Source organism: Suncus etruscus, chromosome 3, assembly GCF_024139225.1.
Source record: "Suncus etruscus isolate mSunEtr1 chromosome 3, mSunEtr1.pri.cur, whole genome shotgun sequence".
NCBI classification, from domain to species: domain Eukaryota; kingdom Metazoa; phylum Chordata; class Mammalia; order Eulipotyphla; family Soricidae; genus Suncus; species Suncus etruscus.
In genome coordinates, this window is record NC_064850.1 from 147124134 (window position 1) to 147142927 (window position 18794).

General features: G+C 45.3%; 1 protein-coding gene across 1 annotated transcript in view; it reads left to right on the forward strand.

Annotated features, from left to right (window-relative positions):
* The first annotated feature begins 13488 nt into the window (after positions 1–13488).
* The window catches only part of EMILIN2 (elastin microfibril interfacer 2), a 59606-nt gene continuing 54300 nt past the window's right edge, over positions 13489–18794 (forward strand). Inside the window, exons 1-2 of the mRNA XM_049769996.1 lie at positions 13489–13637; positions 14091–14213. Of these exons, the coding sequence (XP_049625953.1) occupies positions 13504–13637; positions 14091–14213 (257 nt within the window). The 5' untranslated portion in view covers positions 13489–13503. The remainder of the gene's footprint in view (positions 13638–14090; positions 14214–18794) is intronic.

Consider the following 18794-nt stretch of genomic DNA (forward strand, 5'->3'; position numbering starts at 1 on the left):
CATACCCAGCAATGCTCAGGGGTTACTCCTGGCTGGAGGCTCAGAAATTGCTCCTGGCAGACTCGAGGGACCATATGGGATGCTGGGATTCGAACCAATGACTTTCTGCATGCAAGGCAAACACTTTGCCTCCATGCTATCTCTCTGACCCCCTTAAATTAATCCCTTTAAGTTTCTGTAAAACACTTTGTTGATTCTGTAAAACTTTTTTGATTCTAGAACATTCCATGTTCCATAAAACTATAATATAGTTTGATGTAGTTTGTATATATAAAAATGTTACTATCTCAGATTTATAGCTCTTTTGGGAAAATACATTTATTTTAAATATTTTTTATTTTCAATCACTCTGTATTACAAAGTTATTCATTATGAAATTTCAAAAATACAATATTCCAACACCAGTCTCTTCACCAGTGTCCACTTCTATCCACAAATGTTTCTAATTCCCTACTCCTTCCCCAACCTGCCCCTAGAATAGGAACTTTCCCCCTCTACCATTGTCCTATTGTTTCCTCCCTAACTTATCAGTTTTACCTCTGATCCAGTGGCAAGCTTCCAATTCTTATCAATTATTACTTTTCAAGACAAAATAGTGTTAAGAGGCCGGATAGATAGTAAGGTGGTTGCCTTGTTTGTGGTAAGTCCTCTGAGCACCTCCAGGAGTGACTTCACACCTCCAGGAGTGTAGAGCCAGGAGTAATCCTTGAGCATTGCCAAGTGTGGCCCCCCCAAAAGTGTAAATATTAAACAATAACCTAGAATATGGATGGAACAAGTCTTAATCTCTGGAGGTCAGTGTTTTTTGCCTGAAAAAGTATGCTCTAGCACAGGAAACCTCAACTCAAGAGAGAAGTTTTGAAGATTGGCTGGAAAGTCCTTGGGAATGAACTGGACCAAAGGTAGTTGGTTCGAATCCAGGTGTCACATATGGTCCCTGTGCCTGCCAGGAGCTATTTCTGAACAGACAGCCAGGAGTAACCCCTGAGCACTGCCGGGTGTGCCCCCCCCCCAAAAAAAAGAGTAACCCCTGAGCACTGCAGGGTGAGGCCCAAAACCAAAAAAGAAAAATAAAGAAACAGGGACAGTCGTGGAGGTGTATTAAGTAATTTGAAATTAGTCCAGTAACTATTTTCATCTGGTGGGGCTGGACAAGAAATTTATAATTGAATTGCTGATTATCTGTAAAATAAATCCCCACATAGTGAAATCACCTCACACGCGTATTTCCAACCCTAGGTGGACAAGTCTGATGCAGGTAGCTGCAAAAGATTCATAAACCAAGCCAGTCAGGGGAGAGTCATGGCTTCTCACTCTTGGTCTCTCCTAGCACTAAGCCAAACTGACCTTTCTCTATTTTCCCACTACAAAATTCACCAGGCTGAGGAGGGTAGAGTGAAATCCAGGGAGCTTTTACATATCAAAGGGATAGGTTTTAAGGAAGAAGGAAGTTAGGGGACTACTTTGTTTTGTGTTAATAGTTGGGTATCATCTTACAATTATCTAAATATATTTGATTTAAAATATTTTGGTTTAGAGGCACACTTTGAAGTGGCAGCCTCTTGCCCCAATCCCAGGGGATTGGAAAGATGTGGGTCTGGAAGTAAATGCTGAGACAGGAAATAATCCACACATAGTTAGGGAGATAAAATAGGGTTCAGAGACTTCCATTATAAGCCTTCTGCTCCTAGCACTAAGACCAGCAAGCAGAAAGTTCAGTAGTGGAAAACCAAAATTACAAACCATTTCTCCCTGAGACTCAGGATCTTTATTGGGAACTCAAAGATCACACCCTGGAGAGAAGAACAGGTAGAGTAAGGCACCAATGTAAAAGGTGCTTCAATCCAAAGCTGCTTCCATCCAATGAGTAATAAGTACCAGCAAAGAAGAACTATCTTGAATGGAATGGAAACTGTTTAATCCAACAACACCCGATGCTTCTCTTCTCAGGGATCATTTCTGTTGATATACATATATATAATATCTTTATTTAAACACTGTGATCACAAACATAATTGTAGTTGGGTTTCAGACATAAAAAGAACACCCCTCCACCCCACAACATAAAGGATCAATTCTTTAAAACAGTATGCTGAGCTATATTTTCTCTTTGAGTATCAATGAGAAAGAAGACCTGTTTGAAACTCAAGAGCTCAGAAGTCATTCTTTTTTTTTTTTTTTTTTTTTTTTTGGTTTTTGGGCCACACACCAGTGATGCTAGGGGTTACTCCTGGCTATATGTTCAGAAATTGCTCCTGGCTTGGGGGACCATATGGGATGCTGGGATTCAAACCACTGTTTGTCCTAGGTTAGCGCATGCAAGGCAAGTGTCCTAACACTTGTGGCATCACTCTGGACCCTCTAAGTCATTGTAATTGCATCATACATGTACCTTTTGTGCACCACTTCTGTATCTTTCTTCTTTGAAAAGAGGAACTTCAGTAGATGGTTGGTGTCCAAAGACATTTGGCTCAGAGAAAGAAAGATTAAGCTCTGGAATCTGATGGCAAGTTTCTTTTCTTTTCTTTTCTTTTTTTTTTTTTTTTTTTTTTTTTTTTTGATTTTTGGTTTTTGAGTCACACCCAGCAGTGTGTGACTCCTGGCAGGCTCAGGGGACCATATGGGATGCCAGGATTCGAACCACTGACCTTCTGCCTGCAAGACAGTGCCTTACCTCCACGCTATCTCTCCAGCCCCATGATGGCAAATTTCTAACAATGCTGAAATAAGCGGGAAAATTAATTGTGAGACAGGCACTGTGCTAGGTAGTTTATACAAAGGTGACTTAATGAAAGCCACCAAAGGTATTTTTAGGAGAGAAAATGGAGAAGAGAATATTACTGACTCAACCAAGATGGTCCTGCCAAAAAGGTAAGTGTACCCAACTTTGAACAGGACACTATTATTTTTTATTTTTATTTTATTTTTTTTGGGTGGGTCACACCCGGCAGCACTCAGGAATTACTCCTGGCTCTCCACTCAGAAATTGCTCCTGGCAGGCTCAGGGGACCATATGGAATGCTGTGATTAAAAGCACTGCCCTGCCCGGAGAGATAGCACAGTGGCGTTTTCCTTGCAAGCAGCCGACCTGGACCTAAGGTGGTTGGTTCAAATCCTGGCATCCCATATGGTCCCCAGTGCCTGCCAGGAGCTGTTTCTGAGCAGACAGCCAGGAGTAACTCCTGAGCACCGCTGGGTGTGGCCCAATTAAAAAAAAAAAAAAAGAACCACTGTCCTTCTGCCTGCAAGGCAAATGCCCTACCTCCATGCTATCTCTCTGGCCCTGAACTTTGAACACTTGCAGGGCCAAGAAGCTAAGTGTTTTATCTCTGAATCCCTCAACGGGCTTTTCAGAAATTGGCTCACAAGTAAGTTGATCAGAGACAGCACTCATAAAAGAGCTTAGACTCAGGGTCGGAGAGATAGCATGGAGGTAAGGCATTTGCCTTTCATGCAGGAGGTCATCGGTTCGAATCCCGGCATCCCATATCTCCCCTGAGCCTGCCAGGAGCGATTTCTGAATCTGGAGCCAGGAATAACCCCTGATCACTGCCGGTTGTGACCCAAAATCCACAAAATAAATAAATAAAATAAATAAATAAAATAAATGAATAAAGAGCTTAGACTCTAACAGCAAAAATATACACAAGTCAAGATAAGGAAAGGACAGACAACAAAAAAAATTCTTCAGGAGTTTTTTTACGAACAATTCTTGGTAATTGGTCAGCTGTGAATGTTTTTGAAAGCAGGACTTACGTTTCACCCATTTTTATATTTAAAATGCCCAAAGCTAGGGCTGGGGAGATAGGGCATTTGCCTTGTATGATGAAGAATGGTGGTTCAAATCCCAGATTCCCATATGGTCCCCCGAGCCTGCCAGGAGCGATTTCTGAGTGCAAAGCCAGGAGTAACTGCTGAGTGCAGCCAGGTGTGATCCCCAAACCAAACCAAAACAAACAAACAAACAAACAAAATGCCCAAACCTAGTACTTTTTCCCTTTGTTATTTTTGTGTTGGGGCCTACCTGATTGTGATCAGGGTTTATTCTTGGCTCTGTGCTCAGGGATCACTCTTGGCAGTGCTTGGGGAACCATATGTGATGACAGTTTGGCTATGCACAAGATAAATACATGTTAATCCTGGACTATTTCTCCAGTCCCCAAAATAGTACTTGGTACACATTATATGCTCTGAAATGGTTTTAAAAATTAAATATTCAGGGTGGGGAGGAGGAAGTTTCGGGACACTGGTGTTTGGAATGTTGCACTGGTGATGATTGGTGTTCTTTACATGACTGAAACCCAACCACAATCATTTTGTAATCAAGGTGTTTTAATAAAAATTTTTTTTTTTTTGGTTTTTGGGCCACACCCAGCAGTGCTCAGGGGTTATTCCTGGCTATCTGCTCAGAAATAGCTCCTGGCAGGCACGGGGGACCATATGGGACACCGGGATTCGAACCAACCACCTTTGGTCCTGGATTGGCTGCTTGCAAGGCAAACGCCGCTGTGCTATCTCTCCGGGCCCTAATAAAATATTAAAAAAAAATGAATAATGTGGTAATCTAGGGTACATTTAGCTCATTAATAACTTCTTTTAATTTCCTTTTATTTGTATACCCACAGATAATATTTCTTGATATGCCCAATGTTAAAAAAGTTTATTTGAAATATTGTTTTTGTGGGCCCAGAGAGATAGCATAGCGGCGTTTGCCTTGCAAGCAGCCGATCCAGGACCAAAGGTGGTTGGTTCGAATCCCGGTGTCCCATATGGTCCCCCGTGCCTGCCAGAAGCTATTTCTGAGCAGACAGCCAGGAGTAACCCCTGAGCATCGCCGGGTGTGGCCCAGAAACCAAAAACCAAAACAAAACAAAACAAAACAAAAAGAAATATTGTTTTTGTACTTTAAAAGTGATTTTTTGGGGCCCGGAGAGATAGCACAGCGGTGTTTGCCTTGCAAGCAGCCCATCCAGGACCAAAGGTAGTTGGTTCGAATCCCGGTGTCCCATATGGTCCCCCGTGCCTGCCAGGAGCTATTTCTGAGCAGACAGCCAGGAGTAACTCCTGAGCACAGCCGGGTGTGACCCAAAAACCAAAAAAAAAAAAAAAAAAAGTTATTTTTTATATTTGAATAATAGTCATCTATCAGATGTATCTTGTAAAAAATACATTCTAGTTTGTTACTTGCCTTGTTATTCTCTTAACAGTGTCTTTCACAGAAAAGAATTTTAAAATGTTACTGAAGTACATCTTTTATTTATTTATTTATTTTTTTGGTTTTTGGTTTTTGGGCCACACCCGGCGATGCTCAGGGGTTACTCCTGGCTGTCTGCTCAGAAATAGCTCCTGGCAGGCATGGGGGACCATATGGGACACCGGGATTCGAACCAACTACCTTTGGTCCTGGATCGGCTGCTTGCAAGGCAAACGCTGCTGTGCTATCTCTCCAGGCCCAAGTTTTACTTCTGACTTCTTTAAATAAAGATATTTAGTCTCGGGGCTGGCGCTAGAGGTAAGGTGTCTGCCTTGCCAGCGCTAGCCAAGGACACACCACGGTTCAATCCCCCAGCATCCCATATGGTCCCCCTAGCCAGGAGCGACTTCTGAGCGCATAGCCAGGAGTAACCCCTGAGCGTCACCGGGTGTGGCCCCCCCCAAAAAAAATTTAGTCTCTAATAGAATCATTGAATCAGTCTATTAGTAAATAAGATCAGTTCTGAGTTCTGAAGATATTGATATTTTGAATCTTTTCTTTCTTTGTTTATTTTATTTTAGACAATACCTGGAGATGCTCAGGGCTTACTCTTGGCTTTACACTCACTTCAACATGCTCAGGGGTTCATATCGGATACTGGAGATCCAAACTAGGATGGCAAACACCATATCAGCTATACCAAGGGTGGTGAACAGGTTCGACACAAAGAGCCAAAATTTTAAACTGTGAGAGTCAGAGAATCACACTACGCAGTGACCTGCCAAAACAGACAAACACACAAAAGCTTATAATTTTAATTATAATATATTAAGCACATATTGCATTTTGCCATTTTGAGTGAGGGTAAAAATCCTGTTCGCCACCCCGGAGCTATACTATCACTCAGCCCTCAGAATTTTAACCTTAAATCCTTAAATCCTTAAATGGGATAGACAAGAATGTTAAAAATCAAAACCCCAAAATTTTTTGGTTCTGTTTCTTTATCTAGTTGAGCAAAGTACTTTACAAGAGAGGAAACTAGATGGTGCTTATAAATAGTGAAGTCTGGAATTTCTTGAAATTTTTATGGTGTAGGTGCAATGTCTATGTTTTTTTTTTTAGGGCCACACCCGTTTGACGCTCAGGAGTTACTCCTGGCTATGTGCTCAGAAATCGCCCCTGGCTTGGGGGTACCATATGGGACGCTGGGGGATCGAACCACGGTCCGTTCCTTGGCTGGCGCTTGCAAGGCAGACACCTTACCTCTAGCGCCACTTTCCCAGCCCGCAATGTCTATGTTTTGTGTATGTATGTTCCATGTCAGATAGAGCTAAAAAAATAATATCAACCAAATATTGATATTTCATATCAGGGCCAAGGTAGAAGGTGAAGTCAGTTAACTTTTCTCAGAAACATTTTTCTCACTTTCCTATTAATTCACCATTTAACAAATTAATGAAGGGCATTAACTCATTAACTCATGTATGTGTAAGACTTTTTTTGATGGGCGAGTCACAACTGGCACTGCTCAGGATTTACTCCTGGTTCTGTGCTCAGAGATCACTCCTGGTGAAGTTAGGGGATCATATAGGGGTTTAGGGACCCAACCCAGGTCATTCCCAGGAAAGACAAGTGCCTTACCTGCTGTCTTCTCTCTAGCATTTGTGTAAGAAAAACATTTGGGGGGGGTCCACACCTGGTGACATCAGGGGTTACTCCTGGCTATGCGCTCATAAATTGTTCCTGGCTTGGGGGACCATATGGAATGGCGGAGGATCAAACTGCGGTCCATCCTAGGCTAGCACAGACAAGGTTTGTGCCACTGCTCTGGCCCCAAAAAGTCATTTTTTCTTAAGCATTTTGTTTTGTCTCAGGTGCCACTCCAGAAATGCTTAAGATGAAAAGAAGGAAAGGAAGGAAGATAAGAAGGAAGGAAGGAAGGAAGGAATATAGGAAGGAAGGAAGGAAGGAAGGAAGGAAGGAAGGAAGGAAGGAAGGAAGGAAGGAAGGAAGGAAGGAAGGAAGGAAGGAAGGAATATAGGAAGGAAGGAAGGAATATAGGAAGGAAGGAATATAGGAAGGAAGGAAGGAAGGAATATAGGAAGGAAGGAAGGAAGGAAGGGAGGGAGGAAGGAAAGGAAGGAAGGAAGGAAGGAAAGGAAGGAGGAAGAAGGAAGGAAGGCAATGCTTTGCAATAAAAATGTTCTGATGGTATCTAATTTTCAGAAAAAAATTTTCCCCATCACTAAATAAATAATGAAACAAGGTAGTAAAGTCACCTAAAACACACACACAGAGGATCAGGGAAACCGTCCAAAAGTTAGAGCTTTTGCTTTGCACTTAGGCTTCCCAAATTTGTTACATAGCACTGCATGTCTCTTGGCACTACCTAGAGAAACTCACAAATCAAAAGCAAACAGCAGTACATGTAGAAACTTGGAAAAAAATGTTTTTCTTTCTTTTTTTTTGGTTTTTGGGTCACACCCAGTAGCACTCGGGTTACTCCTAACTCTATGCTCAGAAATCGCTCCTGGCATGCTCAGGGGACCATATTTGATGCTGGGATTCGAACCACTGATGTTCTGCATGCCAGGCAAACACCTTACCTCCATGCTATCTCTCCAACCCCTGAGAAAATGTTTTTTCTAGCTCTTAAAATCAGGCTGGTTTTATGATGCTTTACTACATCCTTGATGCACATCAGCTCATTGTGATCTACTGCCTTATGATCAGATGACTAAACATGGAGATTTAGGTGGAAATTATCCACTTGCTGCCTCTGAGATGGTCACTCACCCACCTCCACTGTGTGATTAAAGTAGAAGGAGTTGAGGCTCACTGAGTGGCCAGCAGACTCACTGCTTCACAAGCAGGGTTCCAACACCAGAGCCTGATTAGCATCTTTTATCAAGACCAACAGTGAGGGGGCCGGGCGGTGGCGCTAAAGGTAAGATGCCTGCCTTGCCTGCGCTAGCCTTGGACGGACCGCGGTTCGATCCCCCGGTGTCCCATATGGTCCCCCAAGCCAGGAGCAACTTCTGAGCACATAGCCAGGAGTAACCCCTGAGTGTCAAACGAGTGTGGCCCAAAAACCAAAAAAAAAAAAAAAAAAAAAAAAAGACCAACAGTGAGGTAATGAACCTTTATTAAGGAAAATTCACATTTTTACCTTAGGTAAGTTGGTCACATGTTAAAGAGTGAAAGTTCTGTCTCCACTTTCAGTTTTTTGTTTTTGTTTTTTTTTTGGTTTTTGGGCCACACCCGGCGGTGCTCAGGGGTTACTCCTGGCTGTCTGCTCAGAAATAGCTCCTGGCAGGCAAGGCAGACAATCTGGGACACCGGGATTCGAACCAACCACCTTTGGTCCTGGATCTGTTGCTTGCAAGGCAAACGCCCTGTGCTATCTCTCCGGGCCCCTCCACTATCAGTTTAAAAACAGAAGCAATTCATTCTTTTACTTATGGGAAACTGGCAGTTTTTATTTTAACCTTTGGTTTTTGTTTTGTTTTGGGGTCACACCCGGCAGTGCTCAGGGGTTACTCCTGGCTCTACACTCAGTAATCACTCCAAGCAGCCTTACCTCCATGCTTTCTCTCCTGCCCCTTTTTTTTTTTTAATTGCAATTTTTGTTTCTTTTGGCTCAAACAAGCAATTATCAAGAACTTATCCCTTGGGGCCGGAGAGATAGCACAGCAGTAGGGCGTTTGGCTTGCATGCAGAAGGACGGTGGTTCAAATCTCAGCATCCCATATGGTCCCTCGAGCCTGCCACATGTGATTTCTGAGTGCAGAGCCAGGAGTAACCCCTGAGCACTGCTGGGTGTGACCCAAAAACAAAACAAGGGGCTGGAGAAATAGCACGGAGGTAAGGTGTTTGCCTTTCATGCAGAAGGACGGTGGTTTGAATCCCGGCATCCCATATGGTCCCCTGTGCCTGCCAGGGGCGATGTCTGAGCATAGAGCCAGGAGTAACCCCTGAGCTCTGCCAGATGTGACCCGAAAAACTAAAAAACAAAAACAAAAAAACAAACAAACAAAAAAAAGAACTTATCCCATGAGTTTACATCTGATTAGTTGCAGACATATCAATGACATTAAAAACAGAATTTTTTTTTGTTTTGTTTTTTTGGGGTCACATCCAGCAGCGTTCAGGGGTTACTCCTGCTTCTATGCTCAGACATTGCTCCTGGCAGGCTTGGGGGATCATATGATGGGATAACGGGATTCGAACCACCATCCTTCTGCATGCAAGGCATGCTATCTCTCCGGCCCCTAGAAACAGATTTTTTTACATGCTTATTTAGGTGACTGGAGAATTACAAAGAATTTATACTTGATCTGTTCTCTCAGTTATGTCCATATTATTGCTATAACTAGACCCAAATGACCGGCCCTATTAGTCTGCACTCTAATATGATTAAGGTTTTAATCTATAAGAATCTTCACTCTGCCTTCAGGTTCCTGGCTCTCTGGTTCCTGAGTTTGCTAGTTCCGTTCCTCAGGATAGAAAAGAGGTTACAGGGTCTTTTCAGATCTTGGACTTCCTTCTTCCTGGAAGTCATGAGTCTTCTTCCATCTTCCCAGGGCCACTCACACTAAGTGCAATTTGGCCTAGAGAAGCACATATGGCAAATATTGTTCAGCTGAACTGGCTGTACATCAGAGACTTTATACTCCCAGAAGCTCTGTGGACACAAAGCCTGTAGCAGCATTATAACATTGGCTCTCTTGTGAGTCCTCTGTATTTTTGCACAGTGCAAAACATGTAACAGATAGAAGCTGGAATGTAGCTTAGCAGTAAAGCATCAGCCTTGCATGTGGGAGGCCCTGGAATCCACCCGTAGAACCATAAATAACAATAATTTAAAATATACAACAGAGGCTTAGATTAAAATGTACTTACTGATGAATATCACTGATAGCCAATTAAACATATTCTGATAATCTCAATGAAAAGGTAAACTTTGAACTCTTGGACAAACATATAGCTTATTAGGATAACTTTGATTCAAAGAAAAGATTTTTTTTTTTTTTTTGGTCACACCCGGCAGCTCTTGAGGTTACTCCTGGCTCTGTGCTCAGAAATTGCTCCTGGCAGGCTCAGAGGACCATATGGGATGTCACGATTCGAACCACCGTCCTTCTGCATGAAAGGCAAATGCCCTGCCTCCATGCTATCTTTTCGGCCCCAAAGAAGAAAAGATTTCATTTGATCAGTTCAACTCAACAATCAAAAAAACATTTTTTGGTCTTTGGGTAACATCTATCGATTCCCAGGACTTATTCATGGCTCTGTGCTTAGGATACATGCCGTAGGCTTTGGCAATCATATGGTTCTAGGGGTATGCAAGGCATATGCAAGGCAAGTATCTGATGTACTGTTTCTGGCTCTCCAATACTCAAAGATGAGAATTAAGTTGTGATTTTTGCTGTTAGCCATAGACATACATAATTTGTGTGTTTTCTCCATATTTTTCTCCTTTCACTCAATTTCTGTGTCATTTCTTCTTTCTGACCTCTTGCCCCAAATGGGGTTAGGATGAAAAGAAAAGGAAAGTCACTCAGAAAGTTGCAGATTGGGTTTCACAAAACTATTTTTGCTTTTTATCCCTTTCTGTTACTTTTCCCCTCGGGAAAAGGTGAGGAATGACTTCAACTCATTATCTGCATGGTCTATCTAGAGAGTTCATAGACTATGTCCTTGCATAGTACAATTTTTTTGCCTGTTATGTTTGTTTGTCTTTCTTTTTAACCTTATGAAGATGCTTCTATATTTTTCTTTCTTTTATTTGCAAACCCTGAGACTTCAACAACATCATTAAAGTATATTCTTTTTTGTTGTTGTTGTTTGTTTTTGGGTCACACCCTGGGGGTCCTGGCTCTGCGCCTCAGAAATCGCTTCTGGCAGGCTCAGGGGACCATATGTGATGCCGAGATTCAAACCACTGTCCATCCTGGATCGGCTATGTACAACGCAAACGCCTTACCGCTGTGCTATCTTTCCAGTCCTAAAGTATATATTTTTTTTGTTTTTTTTTGGGGGGGGGGCCACACCCGGCGATGCTCAGGGGTTACTCCTGGCTGTCTGCTCAGAAATAGCTCTTGGCAGGCACGAGGGACCATATGGGACACCAGGATTCGAACCAACCACCTTTGGTCCTGGATCGGCTGCTTGCAAGGCAAACGCCGCTGTGCTATCTCTCCGGGCCCCTAAAGTATATTCTTAATAAAATGAACCTATGCGTTATTTGGTACAATAGAGAACATAAGTAAGGTTTTAGTATGCATAACAATAGCCAACACCATCCAGTTAGTTCATAGAAACTGCAGTTAATTTATCAGCTCTGGATTTTGCAGCTAATCTCTGTGATCTTCAAATGGATTCACTGGGTTTATTATATATATGTATATATAATATTATATATATATATATATATATATGAATGGATAGATAGATAGGTAGATAGAGCCCGGTGCCAAGCTTTATCCAATACAAAGGCCAACACTCTGCTGAGATGTTACTTAACTTTGTGTTTGTTTTTTGTTTTCCAGTTGCTTCATCCACTAAAGAAGTTAGTCGAGGGCCCGGAGAGATAGCACAGCGGCTTGCAAGCAGCCGATCCAGGACCTAAGGTGGTTGGTTCGAATCCCGGTGTCCCATATGGTCCCCCGTGCCTGCCAGGAGCTATTTCTGAGCAGACAGCCAGGAGTAACCCCTGAGCAATGCCGGGTGTGGCCAAAAAAAAAAAAAAAAAAAAAAGAAAAGAAAAAAAGAAGTTAGTAGAAATTATTAGTATAGTTTAAGAATAAGCAGAAAAAGTGGGAGAGATAACCGGAGCAGGGACTATAGTTCAGTTCCCAGCACTTCAAGATTTGTCCTCGGGGCCGGAGAGATAGCATGGAGGTAAGGCGTTTGCCTTTCATGCAGGAGGTCATCGGTTCAAATCCCGGTGTCCCATATGGTCCCTCGTGCCTGCCAGGAGCAATTTCTGAGCATGGAGCCAGGAATAACCCCTGAGCACTGCCGGGTGTGACCCAAAAACCACAAAAAAAAAAAAAAAATTGTCCTCGAGGCCCCTGAAAATCATGGCATGTGTAGCCTGGTGGCACCCCCCCACCACCAGGGCGCTGTGGAAGGGTCCTTCCCCTCAAAAATAGGCTCACCTGACCACACACATACGAAGTCTATGCGCAATTAAAGATACTTGTAGTAATTTCTAAAATGTTAAGAGCAAAGATAATCACCATGGAAAATGTTTTCAATGTTGATATGGAAAAGAACATTCAAGGAATTTGGCGAGATAGTACAGCGGAGGTTCTTTCTCGCCTGGCACGTAGATAGATGACTTGGGTTCGATCCTGGGCACCACATAGGGTCACTTTCCAGAAGTGATCTCTGAGTACAGAGTAAGGCCGAAGCACCGCCAGGGTGTGGTGGCCTCCAAACCAAAAGCAAACAAGAAACCAACAGACATTCAGAAGAGGACCCTCTTGGAGGGAGCAAAAGGGAAACCCACCGATCACGTTCCAAAAATCAGAGTGGCAGCTTTGGGCATGTTGCTGTAGGGGGAACTCATGGCACTGTCGCTTCCCCCGTCCTCCCGCTGCCTTGCCAGTTGTCTTAGAAACTGTTCCAGGACTCGGAAGGCAAAGAGGGGGGAAAGCAAGAGCGGACAGTCCCCGCGCACTTCCCCTGAAACTTGGCTCAGTTAAAAATGTGGGGCGATAGTTGTTGTTTGAGTGGGGGGAAAGAAATCGTAGGCGCGTCGCGTCCCTCCGGTGACCGATAAAGACGCCCCGGTTCCCAGCGGGGGGCCGGCACCCAGAGCAGACCCGCCGACGGCACCGCCTCCCGAGGGGCCTCGGCGGGGGTGCGGAATTGTTCCAGAGATGCCTCCTTGGAAGTGGTGTCAAAGGGGGACTCCCGGCACCCCCCAAGCCCCCCGCAGCGCGTCCGGGAACCCGAGCCGGCGAGTTTGCGGTGGATGGAGGCAGAGTCACGTTTCCGAGAGGGAAGTGAAATACAGGGCGGGGACGGACCCGGGGGGACCGGTGCGTCATTGAGGGACCAGGCGAGGCGCGCACGCAGGGCTGCAAAAGCAGAAGTGCGGGCGAGCAGCCGGAGGGCGGCGGCGGAACGCGGCCGGGGGCGGGGTGGGGGGGCCCCCGAGAAGCGCCCGCGCCTCCTTGCCTGGAGGGCTCCGGCCGGCCGCGCCCTTGCCCGCCCGAAGCCTCGGTCGGGGTCACCGACGCGGCCACCAGCGAAGCCCCGATCGCTCCAACGGGGCCCCCGCGCACGTCGCGCCAAGCATGAGGCACCGGACGCGGCCAAGGCCCTGCGCACCGTGGTGCTGGGCGCTGGCGCTGCTGGCCCTGGGCGGCGCGGGGCTGTGCCACGCCGGCTCCCAGCCCCGGACACCCCCGCGGCCCAGCGCCAGGAGCAAGTAAGTGCGCGCGCCCCGGATCTCGGGTCCCATCCCATCGCGCAGCCCCTGCTGCCCAAATGGCCCAAAGCGCGGAGCGCGCGGCGCACGGAGGCACCGAGGGGCCCCGCGCGCCCTTCCCGGGCGGGACAGCTTGCAAACAGCTGCAAGTAGCTGCAAGCAGCGCGGCTCTAGGGCCGTGGGGGGCTTAGGCGCTTTCCCTCCCTCCCTCCACGCGGAGTGCCCCCAGGAAAGTCCTAGCGCCCTGGTTTTCCAGGCACCCGATTTTGGATGCTCCCGCGCGCGTCCTTGACGCGTATCTTGCTGGGTTGGGGACCCCCCGCCCCCGGGAGCGCCGACTCCCTGACCCGCCGCTCGATTGCTTAAGCGACGCTTCCCGCACCCTCTTGACCCGCGGCCTCACTGTTCCAAAGAGCGGGTGCTTCAACCAGGTGCCCCTGCTTTCTCCCGCAGGAACTGGTGCGCCTACATCGTGCACCGGAACGTGAGCTGCTCGGTGCTGGAGGGCAGAGAGAGTTTTATTCAGGCGCAGTACAACTGTCCCTGGAGTCAGATGCCCTGCCCGTCCGCGTTGGTGTAAGTGGGGGCACAGGATGAGGGGGTCGGGGAGAGGGTAAGATGGGGTGCGGGCGAGGAGGCTCTTGCGAACCCATGAATCCGGGGTCCCCGTGTGGAGCGCCCGCGCGCGCGTTGGCTCCGAGCGGACTTTGGCGACGCGCCCCGCTGGCGAGTCGGTGGTCTCCGGGGAGGGGAGCGGGTGGACGAAGCGAGCCCCCCACCCCCGCTTCTCGCCAGGAACGTGTTTCCTTCAGAGTTTTTGCTCACGCAAGGCAGCTGGAATTAATTAGATCCATGTTGTGTCTTCTGGGCCCCAGAGTGGATTCCACGATGTATATGTATACTGCTAGAAACGTTTCCAGAGGCTTGATCCGGAGTTTTCTTTTAGTTTGGCCCCGGGTCTCCCACAAAACAGCCTTGGAGATGCTGCAAATGAACTTCCCCAGGAATAGTCTTTCGAAGTTAGATCGGAGGGATTCCACCGCTCTAAGAGGTTGTCAGTACAAGAGTGGAACTTGCGGACAAACGGGAAGAATTAAGTATCTATTTTGCTGACATCGATTTTTATCATTTAAAACAACAAAGCGGAAGCGATGCAGTCGAGGGCAAATTCCAACCCCGCACACCACCGGCCCTTCAATTGTCACCCAGTGATTCTTTCTTTGTGTTTCTGTTAAAACCAGCTTTCCGGGGATAAGCTGCTGAATAAATGGCTGTTGGGAACACATGTGATAGCTGAAGTTGTTTTCCCCTAAGAATAGGTTGTTTGTCTTAGAACACAGTGGTCAATACAGCGAAGAATGACCAGTAGGAAGATCTGCCTTTGGCAAAGCTAACTAAGGACAGACTGACACTGAGATCCTCCCGAAATCTTACTTCAGAGGCAGCAGATGAATCTGCAGTGGAAGTTGGAAGGTGGAAGTAGTCCACATGGTATTATCCCCACATGGTAGTGGAAAGTGGAAGCTGCAAACAGGAATGAATCATTCTGTTAGGTCCACAGCATCCTAGAAGATACCTACCTTCCTTCCTTCCTTCCTTCCTTCCTTCCTTCCTTCCTTCCTTCCTTCCTTCCTTCCTTCCTTCCTTCCTTCCTTCCTTCCTTCCTTCCTTCCTTCCTACCTTCCTTCCTTCCTACCTTCCTTCCTTCCTACCTTCCTCTTCCTCCTCCTCCTTCTCCTCCTTCTTCCTCCTCCTCTCCTCCACCTCCTTTTCTTCTTCCTCCTCCTCTTCCTCTCCTCCTCCTCTTCTTCCTTCTCCTCCCGTTTTTGTGTCACATCCACCTATGTTCAGGGCTTACCGGACTGTATGGGAATGCTCAGAATCAAACACAAGTAGGCCCACCTACTTTGATCTGATCCCACAGAATCCCACTTTCTTTCTTTCTTTCTTTCTTTCTTTCTTTCTTTCTTTCTTTCTTTCTTTCTTTCTTTCTTTCTTTCTTTCTTTCTTTCTTTCTTCTTTCTTTCTTTCTTTCTTTCTTTCTTTCTTTCTTTCTTCTTTCTTTCTTTCTTTTTTTTTCTTTCTTTCTTTCTTTCTTTCTTCTTTCTTTCTTTCTTTCTCTTTCTTTCTTTCTTTCTTTCTTTCTTTCTTTCTTTCTTTCTTCTTTCTTTCTTTCTTTCTTCTTCTTCTTTCTCTTTCTTTCTTTCTTTCTTTCTTTCTTTCTTTCTTTCTTTCTTTCTTTCTTTCTTTCTTTGTTTTTGTTTTTGGGCCACACCCGGCGGTGCTCAGGGGTTACTCCTGGCTGTCTGCTCAGAAATAGCTCCTGGCAGGCACGGGGACCATATGGGACACCAGGATTCGAACCAACCACCTTTGGTCCTGGATCGGCTGCTTGCAAGGCAAACACCGCTGTGCTATCTCTCTGGGCCCAGAATCCCACTTTCTAATGCACAAGCCAGAGACTGAAATTGAATAACTGGCTGTCTTTCTGGAGAAGTTGTCTAGGAAGACAGGAGTTGTCATCCTGCTTATGTCTCTAGCCAGTAAGTGTTAGAACTGAGTTTATAGCCAGCAACTAGTGAAACAAAGGATAACCAGATAAAAATTTAACACTGTGTAGCACACAGAGAAAATATATGTTCAGCACAACTGGCTGGATTTCAAGATTAACATGATGATTAAATACATCATTTTACCCAAGAACTTTATTTTATGGTTTGTTATAATTCACCAGTGATAAATGATGGCTTTTATTTAGCAAGGTGACTTGTTTAATTTTTTGTTTGTTTGTTTTGGGGCCACCCTCAGTGGTACTCAGGGATTACTTTTACTCCTGGCTATGCGCTCAGAAATTGCTCCTGGCACAGGGGACCATATGGGATGGCCGGGATTGAACCCAGGTCCGTCCTGGATCAGTCTTTTGCAAGACAAACACCCTACCGCTGTGCTATCACTCTGGCCCCCAATAATGGTTTTTGTTGAAATATTTTAGTGCTGAGGCAATCAAATGACAACTGTTTTATTTGATCAAAAATCAATGAAACAGATTCATTTCTCTGCTGGCATTTGAGGAAAACAAATTAAATCCAGACCACCAGGTTAATGAAAGATATTTGGAACATGTTTTTGCCACCCAGAAGGAAGGGGGGGAAGCTATTAAAAATGATAGATGGGTTAGAGAGATAATAGAAAGATAACTTCCTTGAATAAGGCTGAACCTAAATCAACCCCTGAAACCTCATATGTCAGGGATATGGAATATGCCACTACTCTTAGGAGTGATCCTGAGCACAGAGCCAGGAGTAGCCCAAGTACCAAAGGGTTTGCCACCTGTGGGAAAAAAATGACAGACTGAAAGCAGGGATAGGGGGGATGGTTTGTAGATAAGAATTCCTCAGGTGATTTGAACAAAGCCTGAGTTGTTTCTCTCAGTGTCCAGATGTCTGGATATTTGCTCTTTTGATTTTGATTTTGAGACTTTTGGAAATTAAGGTTCTTTGGAAAATCATCCTAAAGTTACTGGGGGTGGTAAAGCTTCTTCTGCTTCTTTTCCAGTGGTGCTAGAAGTTCTGGGCTGGATGTTGGCAGAGATACTGGAACTATAGAAACACTTTGCAGGTAGTTATAGTTGAATACTGAATGTAGCACATATGAGGCCATGATGTAGCTGGAGCCGAACTGGGTTCTCAGGGGCATAGAGGAGAAAATAAAGAAATAGCTGAAGAAAGAGAACAAATCCAGACTGAAGGAGTGGGCCTGGAGAGATAGCACAGAGGCGTTTGCCTTGTAAGCAGCTGTTCCAGGACTAAAGATGGTTGGTTCGAATCCCGGTGTTCCATATGGTCCCCCGTGCCTGTCAGGAGCTATTTCTGAGCAGACAGCCAGGAGTAACCCCTGAGCACTGATGGGTGTGGCCCAAAAACCAAAAAAAAAAAAAAAAAAAAAAAAAAGACTGAAGGAGTGAACTTTATTTGGAGATTCTGGAGGAGGAGCCTAGGAAGCTGAAAAATCCAGAAATACCAGTGACGTTAGCCAGTAGAAGGAATTTTCTTATACATATTAGACACCAGTAGGTGACAATTCCAGGTCAGTGGAGTTCAGCTGTACTTGGTGGAGAGGGTCAGGAGGAAACTCAGTTATCCATGAATCAGATGTGTTCTGAAAGCCTTGGAGAGAGGGTGGGGGAAGAGGTGATTGTGTGATTATGTGTGTGTGTGTGTGTGTGTGTGAGAGAGAGAGGGGGGGGATGAAGGGGGGAGAGAATGAATTTCAGAAAGAATTGAAAAAGCCAAGCTGGGAACTGGATTTAATAGGGGAATCCTTGGAACATTTGTGCCTAACCAAGTCATTTAGCACCGAGCTTTCACAGCTGTAGAGACAGAACACATGTGCATTTCCAGAAATTTCCATTGGCAGGGAACTTTTTTTCTTTTTTTTTTTTTTATCAAGGGCCATTGGATATTTATAACTTCATTCATGGACCATACAGTACAGGCAGAATGCCAGCGGCAGCCATGAGCACATATGTCTGTTCCATCATATACCAGGATCAGAACACATGATCTTGTAGACCCTATGTGCCCGCATGCCAGACATTTCTCATAAATGGAGAGTAGTTTCTAAACTGCTTCATCTAAGTTAACAAAGAACCGTGTATTTCAGATCACAAATGTGAGTATCATTATGTGAAAGTAGGAAAAGAAAGGTATTTTCTATGCTCCTGGGCATGCTGAGCATTCTCATTTCAGAACCTGTAAAACTTCTATGGGATGGACACTGTGCTAAGATTTTCTTTTCTTTTTCTTTTTGGCTATACACTGCAGCTCTCGGGGGTTACTTCTGACTTTGCACTCAGAAATTTCTCCTGGCAGGCTCAGGGGACCATATTGGATGCCAGGAATAGAACCCAGGTTAGCTGCGTGCAAGGCAAATGCCTTACCACTGTGCCATAGCTCCGGCCCCTTGTGCTAAGATTTTCATGCCACATACCAGTTTACTCAATTCCTGAAACCTCACAAGATGAAAATCTTCTTGTTTTGTTTTGTTTTGGGGGGCTACACCCAGTGATGCTCTGCACTCAGAAATCGTTCCTGGCTTGGGAGACCATACGGGTTGCTGGGGGATCGAACCGTGATCCATCCTAGGTCAGCTGCGTGC